The 19114-nt window shown below is 37.8% G+C and overlaps 1 protein-coding gene across 4 annotated transcripts in view; it reads left to right on the top strand.

Annotated features, from left to right (window-relative positions):
* Window positions 1-337: 337 nt before the first annotated feature.
* Window positions 338-19114, top strand: part of Dmxl1 (Dmx like 1) — a 152606-nt gene continuing 133829 nt past the window's right edge. For all 4 annotated transcript variants that reach the window (XM_057788825.1, XM_057788824.1, XM_057788827.1 and 1 more), the window contains exons 1-3: window positions 338-869; window positions 10891-11016; window positions 15355-15426. In XM_057788825.1, coding sequence (XP_057644808.1) covers window positions 783-869; window positions 10891-11016; window positions 15355-15426 — 285 coding nt within the window. In that variant the 5' untranslated portion in view covers window positions 338-782. The remainder of the gene's footprint in view (window positions 870-10890; window positions 11017-15354; window positions 15427-19114) is intronic.

Raw genomic sequence — 19114 nt, 5'->3', positions numbered from 1 at the left:
ATAACTTCTCCCTGTTGAACTTTCTGTCCCAACCAACCCAGTTAGGTTGACCCCTCACCAAAAGCACAGCTAGGTAACTTTTCGGCAACTCTCGGCTCTGACTGTTTGTGCAAGGCTCAGGACGCCAAAGGCTCAAAGGGAGCACAGGCTCCTCCACAAGCCTCAAAGAGATTGGCCTCTCCTCAGCATGGGGCGGAGCTCTAGGTACTTCCGCGTCTCGGGATTGGCTAACCCTCGTTAGAGAGGGCGTTGCCGCTGCGTGTGCAGTGGGGCCCTCGGGATCGCAGAGGGAAGTCTCGCGATACTTTGGCGCAGAGGCTGGAGCCGCGTCGCGAGCGGTGGCAGCTGGCGAGGGCAGCGGGCGCGCGGCCGGGAAGGCGCCGCCGGTCTGGTGGGAGCAGCTTTTGCCGCGGGGCCTCTCGGGCTGCGAGTGCCGCTGACCCGGCTCGGGCGTTGTTTGCGGACAGCGCGGCTCCGCGGGGAGCTCCGGGCCGGGGCGGATCGGTGAGCGGTGGCCGCGCTTCACCTGGGCGGCCGTGACAGGTGCAGAGCGGCGCGGCGCCGCCTCCGCTCCCCCCCCCCCTCGCCCGGCCCGCCCCCTTCAGGCCTCGGTTGCCGGGCTCGGGATGAGCCGCGGGCCCCGACCGGGCGTCTGCGGATTCGGACGCCCGGCACCGCCGCCGTTCTTCCGCGGCCGCCGCCCCTAGGGGGAAGGCGCTGGGAGGTGGCTGAGCCCAGGCATGAGCTGACTGCGGCGTCTGCTGCGGGACTGGGACGCCGCCATGAACCTGCACCAGGTGCTGACCGGCGCCGTGAACCCCGGCGACCACTGCTTCTCGGTGGGCAGCGTCGGCGAGCAGCGCTTCACGGTGAGTGCGGGAGAGAGAGAGAGAGGGAGAAGGGAGGGAGGCCTGGAACAGACTTACGCCTCGCTCGCTCGGCCTCCGCTCCGGTTAGCGTGCTTTCAGGCTTTCAGAAATGGTAGTCCGACCCCCTCGGGCCAAAGTAGCTCTTCCAAAATAATAGTTGAATCACGAGTTGGGGGTGGAAGGGATCTTTTGATTTTTCTCGCTACCTAACGAGAGTTGTCGAATCGTTGGGATATGTTTTATTTTTTTCCAGTTCTAAGGTCAAGCCTTTGTAGTCTTAAAGCAGTTACCGGCGCAAATAGCAGTATAATGAAAATAGCGCCTATTTATTTTCCTTAAAGTTCGTCGACGAATAAGGAAACTATTCTTCATTCCTATCATCCTTTGAGTTGCAGAGGCAGCGGCCTTGTACTTCTTGAAAAGTTTTGAGGGTGTTCAAGGTAATGCTGACAGTTTCACCATTGTAGTTTTAGGGTATCCCCTGTTTGCTAAGGGCAGATTAAGATTTAGCCAAAGTGACTTGCTCTTCTTTGCCTTTTCCAGCTATTAGAACGAAGATGATCGGTCTCATATTTCTGGCTTTATCGCTATAAATGACATTTCTATCTTAGTTTAGTAATTTCAAGTCATAACTCGGTAGTGGACTTGAGATCTTTAGTCTGACTATATCTGTAGTGCTGATGACTTTTGCAGCAACGTTGTGATTAAATGTAAAATTTTGTATAACTAAAACAGCTTAATAGATGCCCCAGGCTTAGGAATCATAGTTTCCCAGATGCGTGTGTGTATGCTGGACTAAGTAACACTCAGCATTTAACGTGATTTAGGGATTTAATGCTTAAAGTGTCCTTTTAGAGTTGTGTCAACTAAGTTCCCTGCTTTCGGATAGAGACGGTGACTTCCCAGTGCAGTGGCACGTGATGCTAGTAGTAGTCAAGATTCTACTTCGTGCTGTTTGCCTAGGGGAAGTGAGGGGAGGGAGAAGTCTTAGCACTTGTCACCCCTCAGCTGACATTGCTATCTGTTCTTAAGGGAAGGAAGTACAGCTTCCTTGGAGGTCTCCCAGGGTGGGAGAGTATAGGATAGAGAAGTATTGCATTTTCTGCCATCCCCTAAGCTTTATGAGGGCTTTTTCCAAGGCAAATGCTCCCAGCTTCTAAAGGAAGGCGTTCTTAATGTACACAAGGCCACGGTGTGTGTACTTCATAGAATGATTAATATGACTGTTCATTTTTACACCTACATGAATTCCTCTGTAAAATCTTGGCCAGTTGCTTCCATGTTGCTTTTCAGGAGCTAAGAAATGGATCTTCAACTATCATGTAACTTGTTGCCCAGTTCTGTTTTTAAAGTCAGTTTTTCCTAAAGCAAGTGTTGATGACCTTCCTCAAGCTGGTTGCAGATTGCTTTCAGATAAGCATACAAATAAGTTACATACACATTTATTCACACATTAGAGAGTAAACACATATACATACATTAGTTTGGTATAAAAATCCCAGCTCTCTTTTATTTTAGAGTCATGTTTTTTCCTGCAGCCAGCTGTAGTCCCATTTCAGCAAGTTTCTTGCCCTTAGTTTCCTGAATAAATTAGTACATCTTATATTTGTCTTGAAATTGCGCGTTTTCTCCTTCATGTTTTTGAACAGTCTATTGTTTTCTCTCTTGAGATTTGTTTTTAACCTCTTTTGTTTGAATGAGATTGAAGGCTCTGAGGATCAAATCATAGGCCTCTGGCATTCTAGTCAAGCATTCCTCCAAGCTCACCCCTCTCCCTGCTCCTCTGCTTTTGAGTTTTTTTTTTTTTTTTTTTTTTAGCAAGAAGAGCAAAATATTAATGATAGATTATATGCAAAGACTAAAAATCCCTCTGAGTTGTAGTTGCACTTGAGGTGGGGACTTGAGATTTTGCAGTCTCCTATTCATCCTTTGTGGAACTTGATGATCTCTCTGAAGTTGAGCCCGTCTCAGTTCTTCCCTTTACACTTTTGCAAATATTTCAGTGCTCGGAGGATCACAAGAACAAGACTGGTTCCTAAGTAAAGTCTCGACATACTTCAAATTGAATTGGAATCCCAATTTTCATGTTTTAAAATGCTGTTACTAATATAGGCTATCATATCAAAACGTTCAGTTTTTTTTTTTTCTTACTACATCAACTGCCTCAAACTAGTTTGGATTTGCTCTTGGAAAGCTACTAGTGGACACTGACTATCTCACTCATGCATTCAGAATGAATGCTTTTATTTCATTGTTTAGCACTTTTGCCTTGAGTATGTGTCCTCAGTGGCTTCCTTGGGAGTGCCTAGACAGCCACTGAAGTAGCAGTTGAGTCATAACTGCTTTGGTTTCAAGCATGGTTCTTTTTGTTTGTTTTTTAATGTTTTCATTGAGCTGTATATATATTTCCCACTCTCCTTCCACCCTCTGTTTTTGGATTTCTTGAGACAAGGTTTCTCTTTGTAACAGTCCTGACTGTCCTGCCACTCGTTTTGTGGAGCAGGCTGGCTTCGAACTCACTGAGATTTGCCTGCCTCTGTCTCCCAAGTGCTGAGACTAAAGGCGTGCACCCGGCTCAATCATGGTTCTTTATAAATAGATTGTTTGTTTACTTGTTTTTAATTTTTGAAAATTTTGTTTTTGTTTTTTGATTCAAGGATCAAACCATTGGGCCTTGCACATGCTCACATGCTAGGGAAGCTCTTTGAATCTTCAACACTGTTTTCACCTTTTCTTTTGAGTCAGCACCTTGCCATAATGCCCAAGACTTCTTTTTTTTTTTTTTTTTTTTTTTTGGTTTTTCGAGACAGGGTTTCTCTGTGGTTTTGGAGCCTGTCCTGGAACTAGCTCTTGTAGACCAGGCTGGTCTCGAACTCACAGAGATCCGCCTGCCTCTGCCTCCCAAGTGCTGGGATTAAAGGCGTGCGCCACCACCGTCCCGGCATGCCCAAGACTTCTGATCCTTCTGTCTGCTACTAGCTTGGACCACAGGTCTTTGTCATTAGTTGGAGCACGTTCTTTTTCTAACCATTAAATTTTATTTTTCTATCATCTTTTAATGGGACACTGTTTTGTTACATGAAATGTTTACTTATTAAATTAAGGTTATAGTTCATTGTGCCTAATTCATGGTACTTTGTACTAGAAAGTGTATAAATACTGGTTGACTTGATGTGTGAGCAAAGCAGCTTTATTGTAGTGCAGTTAATAATTGCAGTCTTTTAAAATTGCTTTAATAATTTAGATATGAGTCTAAATACAATATTTCTACTAAAGTTTCATGAAATTTTTTCATAGTCTATTTGTTACACGTTTTATCATCAACATCAAATGAGGCATTAGGAGAGATAATGGATACATGAGCCAAATTATTTTTTTCCTTTGGTTACAGTAATGCTTCCCTCTTTCTTTTATTCATCTTAATTTCTTTTGGGGGGGTTGAGGAATTTAAATGACACAGTAATTTAAAAAGAGATACCATTAATTAAAATTTAGATGTCTTAATAGTTTGTGTAGAATGCTGACATAAAATACTTTTTCCTTTTATAATTAGTCCATACTTAGTGCCGACAGTGTGTTTTGGAAGAAACAGAAAGGGAGTTAATTTATTTTTTCAATTTTGTTACTTTTTTAAATGTGTGTAGGTGTCACATGTATGGTAGTCAGAAGAGAGTTTGTAGGAGATTGTTCTCTTCATCTGCTGATGGTTGAAGTCAGGGTTCTTTGGATTGAATTGATGTCATCAGGCTTGTAAGTACCTTGCTTGCTGATTAAAGAAGGTTAACTTTTAAGAAACAGAAAGCTAGTATTTAGGATTTTCTTTCAGTATCGACGGTAAAACAAATATTTTATAGCTTCAGACTTTCTTTAATATTAGACAACTCGGTGTTCACTCATGTCTAAGTAGATCCAGTTACAAATTCAAAAATGTAGCTATGGTTCTATGGGGGTTTTGGTAGGGAGACTAAATAAGTTTCTCTTCCCCCAACTTTCTGTGATAGTAATCTTTGTTTTATTTTAGGGATGCTTTATTGGTGGCACTGTGATTGCTGTATTTGGAAAATGGAAGGGTTCTATGAATGGTGTACGTCTTTGTGGGTGGGGAGGTTATAGACGGGGAAAGTTTGCCTTTGTACCTATCTGGAAGAAGAAAAAACTTCATGGTATCTATAATGCCGTTCCAAGTAACTTAGTTGACCTTTGTTTTAAAATTTTTGGTTCATTTTATCAATTACGGTGATTTGTAGAAGAACGTACACTTAAAAATCAATAAAATTACACTAATTGTCAATATTATGGTTTTAAGAGAGAATAAGCATTAATTACAACATAATCAAACTTGAGTTATTTAACCAGAGCATATTCTAGAAAGAAAAATTTTAGGACATTTACCTAAAACGAAAAGTTCACGAAAACAAACTTTGTTTTAGAGAAATCAGTTTCCAGATTAGAAGACTTGAATACAAACTTGAATTTTGAAATTTAGAATACTTCAGGTTAATTGTCAGACTTGGAAATTAAGAAAGTCCTTTGATTGATGCTTCTTAGTGCACTGGATTCAGGTCTTCCTGTGCATTTCATCCTGTTAACTTGAGTTAGTGACTTACTGTTGTTACCTGTACCTAACTGGATGATTTTCAGTTGAGAACCTTCATTGGCTAGGAACAAAGGCTTCTAATTATACTTATTTATTTATTTATTTTGAGACAGGATTTTACTATGTAGCTCAAGCTGACCTCTTAACCCCTACCACCTAAGTACTGGTATTATTATAAATGTCATTCTCCTGGCTTGGTTAGAGATTTGACAGAAGTAGTTGGTGTACCAATTGTAATATACAAATATTTTGTGAGAGTGTATTTGATAATCCAGCACAGTGTTGTTGCTATTGTTTGTTTGTTTGCAGTGCTGGGAACTGAACCCAGGACTAGAAGCATGTTAAATACCAACTTTGTCATTAAGCTGTATTTGGTAACTCTTCATATTAAGGTCAAAACACCTTAAGTGAGTTTTTGTGAATAATTTATTTCAGACAAGTCTATAAAACTAATGTTTAAATTGTATTGACTTTGTTTTTATATTTTGAGACATAATCCTCTCCTGGAACTCTTTGTATAGATTAGGTTTGCCTTGAACTCACAGAGATCTCCTGCCTCTGACGATTGAAGGTGTGCACTGCCATGTTGGCTTTTGTTATTTTTGAAATAAGGTCTTATTATGTAGCCCAGACTATCATCTAATGTATTAGGTAGCCAGGATTGACTTTGCATTTAGATCCCTTCTCAGCCTCAGTAGTGCTGGGATTACTAAGGGAATGTACTAGCAGGCCTAGCTCACAGTCCATTGTAAGGCTCTTTTCTTATTGATATACTTTCATGTTTAGTACCCTGACAGGTGATATAAGTTCTAGAAGTTAAAATAATTTTATATATTGATAAAACTACTTTAGGTGACTTTAAGATGACTTTAAGATTTAGGTGTATTATATACACATACACACACACACACACACACACACACACATATATATATATAATCTACCCCTTTGTTAGCATAGACTTTATATAAATTTATAGACTAAAAATGCAAAACAATAAAAAATTAAAACATGGCATTGTTTCTACTTTTCACAAACTTTGGAAAACATTGCAACAAGAGAGTAAATGTACTCTTTCGTTTAGAAATGTCATCCATTTATTTTGGGCCTAGAACTTGAAGTACATATTTCTGTGTGAGAGCAATTAATACAGGGTGAAACTAGGGCTTTTTGCATGCCAGAGCATGCTCTACCTCTGATTACTCTTTCTGCTCTTGGATTTTCTTGCATGAACTTCTGATTGTGGGATTCCTATCACTTCTGTGCTAAACAATGTGAAAACCAGACCTTGAACCTTGTCCTTATTATTTAGCATGGTTGTTTTTAGACAGCTACATCTTATAATTTAGATAATTTGACATGAATTAATTTAATAATAGTCTTTGTTGTCAACATCTTTTAACTTTCTTGAACCTTCTTGGTTTTGAATCTAACCAAATCCAACACGCTTTGTTTTTTCTTTATTCCTTTTTGTATCTCTGTTCCTGACTCTTGATCACTCCTTGGTAATATAAATAAAAACTGGGAAATGCAATTCTATTTACCACCTTTAGATGAGACCTCAAAGCTTCCCAAGCACCCACCCACCCATCTGCTCATTTTGTTTTATCTCATATTCCTCCATAAGATAAAACCTCCCAGCCCAACATTCTGTTACTCATATAAACATCCACCTAGAATCTGTTGGCTGATCACTCCCTCATTGTCAGTTACAAGCCAAAAAAGTTACTATATCAGCTTCCTTTTTTTCCTGTCTTTGCACAATGAATGATATATTCTATCCTACACGTCCCAGGTTAACCCCTTTCTCTATGCTGTGGGTTTTATCTTCAAATTCTATCTGGGGCATTGATTGGTCCTTTATTATCTACTTTCTTTTTTCTCTGGAAATTTCAAGATATGTTTAAAACATTCATCTTAAAAACAGTGCTTTCTAGCAGCCTGTGTCTCCTTGGTTGTCAGTGTCTTCCATGTTTCTTTCTCTTTGGCATTTGTCAATTCACTATTATTTAGTTTTCTCCTTAGCTTAGTTATAACATCCTTCTTTTTTTTTATTTTATTTTTTTTATTAATTAATTAATTTAATTATTAAAGATTTCTGCCTCTTCCCCGCCACCACCTCCCATTCCCTCCCCCTCCCCCAATCAAGTCTTCCTTCCTCCTCAGCCCAAAGAGCAAGCAGGTTTCTCTGCCCTGTGGGAGGTCCAAGGACCACCCACCTCCATCCAGGTCTATTAAGGTGAGCATCCAAACTACCTGGGCTCCCACAAAGCCATTACATGCAATAGGATCAAGAACCCATTGCCATTGTTCTTCAGTTCTCAGTATAGTTAGTTATAGTTATAACATCTTTTAGTTAGTTACAACGTCTTTTCTCCTTTTCTTCCCCTTCCTTTCTCTTCTTTCTTCCTTTCTCTTCTTTCTTTCTTTCTTTCTTTCTTTCTTTCTCTTCTTTCTTTCTTTCTTTCTTTCTCTTCTTTCTTTCTCTTCTTTCTTTCTTTCTTTCTTTCTTTCTTTCTTTCTTTCTTTCTTTCTTCTACTCAGTGTTCTTTGTAAGGTACCTTTCAGGATGATAATTGTCCTTGGTCTTCCATTCTGTAGGGTATATTACCTCTAGTGATGAGATCTGTGTTTTGAATTTCAAAATGATAAACAATTCTTAGATTTTTTTCACTTGAAGGTGCGACACACACTCAAAATCATTGTTTAGGCTCAGTTTCCCCTATTGGTATGTCTTCCAGTCCTTTCCTTCCCACCTTGTTTGGTTTGTTTTCTTATATTATTATCATTGAGAATAGTCATCAACCAGTTGTCTGCCTTTCTCTCTTCTTTTTTAGTTTTTCCTTTTTTTTTTTTGAGACAGGGTTTCTCTGTGTATTCCAAGCTGTTTTGGAACTTGGAACTTGCTCTGTAGACCAGGCTGGCCTTGAACTCAGAGATCTCCCAAGAGATTGAAGGCACTGGGCCCCTAGCTGTTTTTTTAAAACTAGAGGGTTGGTAGAATTCTCAATACCTCCTCCTCCATTTTTCTCAAGTCCTGTAGAGTCTACCTCATAAATATCAGATCTCTTCCTTATCTCTGTCCATATTACCAATGTCCTTGTATGCAGTCATACTTAATCTCCAGTTTAACACTGCCACAGCAGAAGGCACATTAAGATAAGTGTGACCTTTTCAGGTATTTTAATAGACATTTTTAGTCTATTGCTTGTAGAAGGTTCCTTCTTAAACTTGCTATACCTGTTATTCACAATTTGTACAGTAGGAATCCTAAATACTTTTTCTCTCTTATGTCTAAGCACTTTTACACATTCTTCAAGCAGCTTTTCAACTCCTGCTTTTGCAGAAAAGATCTTAATATTTAGCTAACTTCTCATTCCTAAAGCTTTAAAGTAGAAGTCTCTAGTCAGATTATCCATTTCTACTGTATTCATTCACTTACTCAGTTACTTATTTATGAGTCAGGTTATCTCTATATGGCGCTGGCTGCTCTGGAAGTCACTGTGTAGATCAGACTGGCCTCAAACTCACAGAGATTCACCTGCCTCTGCCTGCCAAGTGCTAGGATTAAAGGCGTGCATCACCACCACACAGTGATTTTTTTTAATTATTATTATTATTTTTAAACCATAGCCTAGTTCGTTCTTTCTGGGGCCCATGGTGTCCTTTGTCATTGCATCCTAAGCAGCTAGAGAGGTAGAGAGTAGTAAATATTCTGAGAACAAATGGTACAGAGAGCATGGGATTGAATCAACTGCTCTAAAGACAAAGCACATTATGGGCTGCACCACACCTGGGCAGCTGGTCCTAAGAGATCTAAGAAAGCATTCAGATTAGTCTATTTTTGGATTATATAGTGTTAAATAATGTTTGATTTTAAATTTTGTGCTTGGGCTGCTAACTTGAGTTTCACCAGAAATAATTCAATGAATTTGGTCTATTTTTAGGACCGAATGTCCATCCATTTCTGAAATTTCTCTAAGCATGCTTCTGTCATTTTATAATATGTATTTTATGCAAAATGGTGTTCTCAAAATACAGGCTTATAAAATGAAGGGATCAGTAAACTGAAAATATTAGACAGCATGCTACATTTTTTTCATAAAATATTCAGCCAATATTTTTTAATAATAAAAAAGCATATTCATCTCACTAATATACAAATTTGTTCTTTTATAAATGTTAAAATTTTGTGTATGCCAAATAATTGTTTTAAAATATTTATCATTAGTTTTGTTTTTTTTTTTTAATTTGGGTTTTTCAAAACAGGGTTTCTCTGCAGCTTTGGAGACTGTCCTGGAACTCTGTAGACCAGGCTGTCTTTGAACTCACAGAGATCAACCTGTCTCTACCTCCCAAGTGCTGGGATTAAAGGCGTGCGCCACCACTGCCCGGCAAAAGTTTGATTTTTTTTACCTGTTTTACATATCTGTACCTTGGGCCATGCAATAATTTCTCAGTTGGACAAAGTTTTAAGAAACCCTGAGGTAGACAAAGACCAGGCAAATAAAACTCAGATAAGATACTTTGATATGGAAAAAGGGATAGAAGGAAGGGCAGTGTAAGGACCACCTGGTGAGGGAAGGAATCAGGCAAAAGTACCAGAGATGGACTGTCCTGGTAAGGAGTTGGGGTTTTTATTGCAAGTGTAGTGGGAAACTTTAAAATTTAGGTAGGAATTATAGCTTGATGCAGTAAACATCTTTAAGAGTCAGCTGTTTGGTTTGAGAACAGACAAAGATATAAGCAATTGGATTGTTAACAGTAGGGCAGGAGACAGATGATGAAGTTACAAACAGGGATGATAGCATTCAGTGAAGATAGAAGAAATGCATGGGATTGGTTTCAGATGGGCATAGTGATATTTTATTTATGTTTTATAAATAAAACTTGCCTGTAGACCAGAAGGTGAAACGAAGCCATTAGAGGGCAGGCAGTGGTGTCACACACCTTAATCCCAGGATTTGGGAGACAGAGGCAGGAGCATCTCTGTGAGTTCAAGGTTACCCTGGGCTGTGGCTACAGCGACTGACCTCAGAAACAGATTCAGGTGGTGGTGGTGGCTCACACCTTTAATCCCAGTATTAGGGAGTCACATGACTTTAATCCCAGCACTCGGGAGGACTATAAAGCAGGATGAGACAGGAAGTCGCACTCTTTCAGTCTAGGAAGAGCTCTTTAGTGGCTTGGCTACTTTGCTTTACTGATCTTCAGGTTGAACCCCAATATCTGTCTCTGGGTTTTTATTATTCGTGCTACAGATGGGACTGATTTGTAGTGGATTTGCATATAAGAAGGAGAGAAAATAGTTCAATGAAGGCTGTCTCAGAGGCAGTTAAAACTTTTGTGTTTTAAACAATATTTAATGCAAGTTTTCTACATATTTTCTTGAAATGTCTATCATTTTTATTTTAATTTTTTTAGGCCTATGCATCTGGATGTGACATTGTAATACTGGGAAGTAATTTTGAAAGATTACAGATCATCCCAGGCGCTAAACATGGAAATATTCAAGTGGGATGTGTGGACTGTTCAATGCAGCAAGGCAAGGTTTGTAATCTTGTGGTAACTTGCACATTCATTTTGAGTATGGTTTTTGTCAGAATAATTTCTGAAATATATATTTCCTATTCAATTAAGACCTTCTTTCCAAGAACAAAGCTATATATTTCTTTGGCTCTCTAAGATGCATTTTGGAAAATGTCAGAAATTCTTATAATGATCTTTTGTTGTTTTAAAATACTTTATTTTATGTGTATTCCTGAGTATATTTATGTGAACTTTGTGTGTGTGCAGGTTATCAGTTGATGCCAGAAGAGTATTTTGGGTTACCTGGACCTGGACTTGACAGTTGATTGTGAGCTGCCTGACATGGGTTCTGGGAGCAGTACTTAGGTCCTTTGCAAGAGTAGCAAGTACTTTTAATCAGTGAGCCATCTCTTCAGCCCCTTCTTGATTTTTGAGACAAGGTCACATTGTAAGCTCACTTGTCCTGGAACTCACTATGCAACCTAAGCTGGCCTTGAACTCAAAGGAATCCTACTGTCTGTTTCTTGAATGGTGAAACTACAGACAGGAATTATCATACCCAGTTAGGAATCTGTTTTTGTATAATTTTAAGATGTAGCACAATCTTCTCTACTAATTGAAACAAAAGCATAATGTATTTTTTACGTCTAAACATGTCTAAAGCTTAGTTTTTCAGCACTAGAAAACAAAATCAAGGCTGGGTGGTAGTGACACATGTCCTTAATCCCAGTACCTGGGACGTAGAGGCAGGTGGATCTCTCAGTTCAAAGCCAACCTGAACTCTCTACAGAGTTAGTTCCAGGACAGCTAGAGATACACAGAGAAACCCTGCCTCGGAAAACAAACAGAAGAGAGAAAAAAAAAAACAACAATATAAATTAAAAGCCTCCTAGCCTCCTAAGAGGTTAACTTTCTTAAAAAAAAAAAAAAAAGGAATAGCATTATTTTCAAAAGGCAAATTTGGTAGACATTCTTTTTAAACCAGTATTCTAGTAACTTCTGGAAAACATTGAAATAATACATATGCTAAAATCTGAAATGTTTTGTTCATTTTTAGGTCTAAGAAAAGACTTACAGAGGCAGGAGAGATGGCTCAGAGGTTAAGAGCAAGGCTGCTCTTCCAGAGGTCCTGAGTTCAATTCCTAGCAACTACATGGTGGCCCATAGATTAAATGAGATCTGGTACTCTCTTCTGGTGTGTAGGTGTAAATGCAGGCAGAACACAGTATATATAATAAATAAATGAAAAAAGAAAAGACTTCTAGGACTTCTATTTGTATATGAAAAGTAAAAATAGTAAATTGAAAGTAAAATAATTGCAGTAAATACAAAAGAAACAACATGTAGTTCTTGTTGATCATTTTAACTATAGTTGTGTGAAGTGTTCTGCTAGGAGTCATACCAGGCAACATACATACCTTGAAATAGCACCAACTAAGTATAGAAGATTAGGCCTATCTGTCTGTCTGTCTATCTTTTTTTTTTTTTTAATTGCTTTAGCTAGCTTGGAACTTGCTATATAGACTATGCAGGCCTTGAGCTCACAAATCTCTCTGCCTCTACCCCCTTAGGGATTAAAGGCATGCACTATCATGTGCTGAGGAAGCTGCGGGCCTCTTCCCACAGCCCGGCTCCTGGCCGCCTGGCTAGCTTTGCCCCAAAATAACAACACACAAATTGTATTCTTTTAAACACTGCTTGGCCCATTAGCTCTAGCCCTTACTGGCTAATTCTCATATCCCGAACAACCCATCTCTAATAATCTGTGTAGCACCAGTCTTACCAGGAAAGATTCAGCATGTCTGACCTGGCGGCTTGCTTCATTGCGTCTGCTTTGGAGAGGAGCGGCATTGGCGTCTGTCTGAGGCATTTTACCTCACTTCCTCTTCCTCCCAGCATTCTGTTCTGTTTACTCCACCCACCTATGTTCTAACCTACTAGAGCCAAGCAGTTTCTTTATTAAATAACCAATGACCTTCCTCCATCAATCATGTTAGGTACCTAATGATACTTTTGATAAAAGGAGTTTGTATTTCAGTCTTTACCTGTTTGTTGTACTGCAATTTTTTTTGTCACTTTATAGGCCTTCTTTTCAATATAGTTACAAATGCCTCTTGTTTAGTCCTTAACAGTGCTACAAACATGCTGCTCTTTACTTTAGAATTCTAAAATTCAGTGAGGTGCTTTTTGTTGTTGGTGGTGTTTATTTTGTATTTTTTCCCTTTCATGCTTTCAGTGTTTGCTCTCCTAACTTTGTAGTTCTGTAATCTCATTACTATTAAAAACTTTTTAAAATATCATTCAGATTCATAAAGCTATTAATGTTGGAAATTTGATAGCTTTCATAGCTTCCAGCAAGAATGTCTTTTTTTTTAATGAAGATTCTCCAAGTTATGTGGTTATCTAGGTTAGGATGAAGTCATTTGGTTTTATGATCAAACTAATAAAAGGTAAGTTTCCTTAATAACAGTTAGCAAAGCCTTCCTTAAAGTGTCAAGAAGTTAGGCAGGATGGCACATACCTGTAGTCCCAGCTACTCTGAAGCCTAAGCAGAAGAATTTCTTGAGTTGTAGGAGTTCTGGGCTGTAGTATACTATGCCCATCTTGTTTGACTAAGTTTGACATCATACTGTGTCCTCCCGGGAGTTGGGAGTAGGGGACAATAAGGGTGCCTAAGGAAAGGTGAACAGGTCCTTGAAGTGTCAGGGAGAACATTTTTAGGATTTGGTGCTAAGGTACTTCTGATTGACTTTAAGAAAGAAAACACTACTTGACATCAGCACCAGTATTTGATCATCAACATATTTTTTTTGTATAACCACCAAATTATTCTGAGCAACTCTACCCATATATGTCTTGTTGTCTATCAGCTTTAAACATTCTTAACTTCTCATTACCGTACAAAAGTTCAAGTTGTGCACATTGGTATGAATCATTGTATAATATGGCTCAAACCTGTCCTTTAGTCTTGTGTTCATCATTCTGTTATAATGAACACTTCTAGCTAGTTTGACGTGAGCCACCTGCAAATATGTGTTCTTCTTTTAATCTTTATAACTGTGTTATAATATGCCCCCATTTAAAATTGAATGAATACTTTTTTGGATTTTCAAAACCAACTCCTGCTTAGAGTCCAGGATTTCCCAGCTCAGCATAGTACTGCTGATTTGTATAGTCTATAAACTTTGTTTATTTAACATATTTGTTTTAAAATTTTGTATATGTAATATCCTCAACTCTTAGTCCCCCTCCATTAGACCATTTTGTTCTCTACATATCACTATTCTTTAACATGTAGCCCCAGGTGGCTTGGAACTCTGTAAAGACCAAACTGGCCTTGAACACAGAGAAATCAGCCTGCCTCTGCCTCTGGAGTGCTGCTGTGCCCAGCTTATTTGTGTATTTTTTTTTTTATCTGTTTGGTTTAATTTTTGTTTTGTGTTTGAGATAGGGTCTCAACTCTGTATTCAAGGCTGAACTGTAAACTGTAATGAATCCTTTTACCTCAGCCTTTCCAAATTCTGGGATTACAGGTCTCTGCCACTGTTACTAGCTGATTTCTGAGATTTTGATCGTGGTCATTCAAGCTATTTTGGTTACTTTTTTAAAGATTAAATTCATGGAAGAATTAAGCATGTTGCACGGTTCCAGGGTACATGAGCAGAGCCCTGGCTTCAGATTATGTATTTCTACCAAAAAATGAAGAAATTTAAAAAACATAAAACGTTAAAAAAAGTTTAGGGAATTGATAAAGAATAGATATTATGTTTCTTTTAGATTTATTTATTTTTATGTACATTGGTATATTGTCTGCATGTATGTCTGTGTAAAGGTGTTGTCAAATCCTCTGGAGCTGGAATTACAGACAATTGTAAGCTGCCATATGCATGCTGGGAATTGAACCTGGGTCCTTTGGAAGAACAGCCAGTGCTCTTAACCCCAGAGCCACCTCTCCAGCCCTTAAGTTTAATTTTTTTTAAGTTAAATTATTTGTTGGGAGAACTATGAACTCCAATGATAGATAACCTTAAAACTCATTTTAAAATCAGGTCAGATTTCATGTTTAGCAACTATCTTGTTGCTAAGATTCTTGTTGAAAGATGTTTTATGAATGTTCATTTCTCAACATAGGACTGTTAGAAAAATAGTGTTATATGTATTGTAAATACAGATAGAGAAATCTCTGAAAATATATACAGAAGGTAGCCATGCTGGGATTCTAATCCCATATATTCTCAAGTACTGTTGGATGAAATCATGTATTTGTATATTTAAAAATGTAGCCATAATAGTTATTTCATTTACTCTTTTGTTCCATAAGTATGTTAATCTATTTATAATTGTCTTTCTTTTTAAAAGATTGCAGCATCCTATGGAAATGTCATCTCTGTTTTTGAACCAGTCAGTCTTCCGACAAAAGGGAAAAATTTGGTTAGTAGTTTGTTATTTTTCTTTTTTAATTGAAATATGTTTAGTATAAAAAAGAGGGACTCAGCAAACTAGTATAAGTTGTTGTCTATAATTGAAGATAAATGTTTAAGTTCAGTGTTCATACTTTAATAAATTCATAATTTAAAATATAATTAAATTTCTTATTGGAATTGAATTATACTAAATTGTGCCAACCAGCTGGGCGGTGGTGGCGCACGCCTTTATCCCAGCACTCGGGAGGCAGAGGCAGGCGGATCTCTGTGAGTTCAAGACCAGCCTGGTCTACAAGAACTAGTTCCAGGACAGGCTCCAAAACCACAGAGAAAGAAACCCTGTCTCGAAAAACCAAAAAAAAAAAAAAAAAAAAAAAAAAAATTGTGCCAACCAGATATCTTAAAGTGCTTTGTTTTCCTTCTGACATTTTTATTTCATAGTAGGCAAAGAACTGATAACTTAAAGTTTAGAAGTTACTTTATTGCTACTATGAGATACCGTTGTTTAGCCATAAGTGGCACAGTATTCTTGGTTTATAGAGCATGCTTGAACAGTTTTCTGCCTTTTCTTGTGTATTGTTCTTACGATTACATGATTTGCTTTTAGTTTTAAGACATTTCTAGGACTTTGTTTTTTGCTTTTATTATATCACGTAATATAGTTGCTATCAGATCAATAGATGTTCTTTATAAGGAAAATATGTAAGAAATGAGAAAGTTTCTTAACTAATAATTGATAAATATAACAAGTAGGCCACATTCTTTTGCATGTCTGTGTAGTCACCATAAATTTTAAACCATTGATTCCTAACCACAGGAAAGCATTAGCATAGTGAAGTGAGACAGGGTTAGAAGTTGTAGGATTGCTTTCTGTTTCTGTTGCTTTTGCCTATAACCTTCTCTGCTCAACTCAGAAATTAATTGGCATTTATTCATTCTTAATAGGATGATATATTAAAGTTCAGAAATATAACGAATTAAATAGTGTTTTAATGATCGGAATACTCTTATATAGCTTCTGATGATTTGGGGGTCATTTTTACATGAATCAGGAGTATCTTACAAATTACCCCCCACACACACCTCCTAGTCTTTTCCCCTCTTTTTGATACAGAATCTTGCCCTGTACCCCAAGACAAGTCTGGAATTCACCATGAGTTCAGGTTAGCCTTGAACTCTTAATTGTCCTACCACAGCCTCCCAAGTGCTGGTTTTACAGGCATGTGCCACTATGCTGGGCACTCACCAGCATTCATTTTCAAGAAAAGTTTCCAAAATTCTGATTTTCGTTATTGTCTTTAGGTTATCTAGTTAACCCAGTATTAGAGGGCCTTACCTCTGTATTAAGTGACTAGCAGGTGTTTTGGCAGAGACACATCTTTACAGTGTACACAAATGTTCCACACAAGGAACACAGTTTTTCTAACTCAACAACTATCTGCTGAATGAAGAAAATAGTTTGGAAATTAGTTTTGTTAAAATGCCTTTTTTATAATATATATAATTATATGATATAATTGTGTTTTTTCTTTTTAAAATGAATATTATTCTTGTAAATATAATAGTGTAAAATACTCAGTAAAATCAGACTAATTGTTTGCTACACAATATTTCCCCTTGAAGGGGAAAACTGGAAAAGAGAGTTGGACAAAATCTGTAATACCGAAATCTAGCTTTAAGCACTCCTTAGATCCTTAGACAAAAGATACTTTCGTTTTTCTTATGTATTCTGGAATATTCTTTTGAAATGGTGGTTCTTTATGAGAGGTATACTTTCGGATTGCTGTTGGTGCTGGGGATGTACCTCAGGCATAGAGTGCTTGCCTAGTGTATACAAAGCTGTAAGCTCGGGGGCTAGAGAGATGGCTCAGTGGTTAAGAGCATTGGCTTGTCTTCCAAAGGTCCTGAGTTCAATTCCCAGCAACCACATGGTGGCTCACAACCATCTGTAATGAGATCTGGTGCCGTAGGCATACACACAGACAGAATATACATAATAAATAAATAAATAAAAATAAATAAACAAACAAATAAATATTAAAAAACTGTAAGCTCAATCCTAAGCACTGCAAATAGCAGTAATAAAATTATTAATATTCTTAATGAATTATTAATAAGTTCTTTTTTGTTTGTTTTGTTTTTCGAGACAAGAGTTTCTCTGTGGCATTGGAGCCTGTCCTGGAACTCACTCTGTAGACCAGGTTGGCCTCAAACTCAAAGAGATCCGCTTGCCTCTGCCTCCTGAGCGCTGGGATTAAAGGCATGAGCCATCACTGTCTGGCTATTAGTAAGTTCTTATTTATGTTCAGCTCGTAGCTTAGCACTGTCCAAAACTGTGGGTATATACCATTGATCCATCTGTGTGTCTAGTTCTATTGAGGACTGATGTTCATTGTGCTTGAGAGCTATTCTGGCATTCCTAAAAGGGTATTCTGTAGTCCACATCTGGTATCAAAATCACCTTAGGTATTGGTTTAAAGTACATATTCTTGTGCTTCAAAGTGCACTTTTTGAACTTGAATTTTTGGGTATGTATTTGGAAACTTGAAATTTTAATAAATATCTTAGAGTATTCTTTGTTGTGTGGAAGTCTGAGGACCATTGCAGTAAGATAGTATTTATGGGTTAACTTAATAGGTCACAGTTTGAACTTAAAATGAACTACAATAGAAATTGTTGGGTTATATACTAGTATAAGGGTGCCCATGGTGTTCATTTGTATATGTAGTAGTGCCACATGTATTTTTTTTTAATTTATTTTAACTTTATTTCATGTGCATTGGTGTGAAGGTGTCAGATCCCCCAGAAACTGGAGGATAGGCAATTGTGAGTTGCCTTGTGGGTGCTGGGAATTGAACTCAGTCTCTCTGGAAAAGTAGCCACTGCTCCTAATTGTTGAGCCACCTCTCCAGCTCCATTTTTTTTTTAACTGTTTGTAGATTCAAATAAAAGATGTTTGAAAGAATGAGAAAGTCTTACATTAGGGAAGTAATGAATTTCAGATGGAGATGAAATATTAAGAGAATATTTAAATTATTTGACCCATGGACACACATTTTAAATTTCACTTCAAACTTTAGTATAATAAAATATACATTGTAAACAACGTTTGACATGAGGATAGATAAGATATATGCTTATAGGTTATTTATATGCAGGATTGACTTTCCGATCCCAGCAATGGGTAGTCTGTTAATAGTCTTTTTTTTTTATAAGAGTCTTCTTTATCATCTAATTCAATGATTCTCAGCCTTCCTAATGCTGCGACCCTTTAACACAGTTCCTCATGTTGTGCTGACTCCCAACCATAAAATTATTTTCATTACAACTTAACTGTAGTTTTGCTGCTGTTATGAATCATAATGTAAATATCTGATATGTAGAATATCTGATTTATGCTCCCCAAAGGGGTCTTAACCTACAGATTGAGAATCACTGATGTAATTCCTATTTCTCTTGACTAAATTATTTTGTTCTCAAAAAAAAATTATTTTTACCATAAGATGGTGTTATGATTTGAATCTAACCATGCTTCTGAAGGTTCAGGTTTGGTTCTTAGTGGGTTGAACTTCTGAGAGGTTTGCCAATTATAAAGACAAAAGTTTTGTCAATGGTTTGTGGTGTTTGATTTTTTTGTTTTTGTTTTTGCCTTGACCCAAGCTTGGCCCTTCTGTGAATTGGAAATCAGAGTTCAG

The sequence above is a fragment of the Chionomys nivalis genome, chromosome 14 (genome assembly GCF_950005125.1).
Source record: "Chionomys nivalis chromosome 14, mChiNiv1.1, whole genome shotgun sequence".
Classification (NCBI taxonomy): domain Eukaryota; kingdom Metazoa; phylum Chordata; class Mammalia; order Rodentia; family Cricetidae; genus Chionomys; species Chionomys nivalis.
Note: the sequence above shows the minus strand (reverse complement) of the source record. Positions and strands in the feature narration are given on the sequence as shown.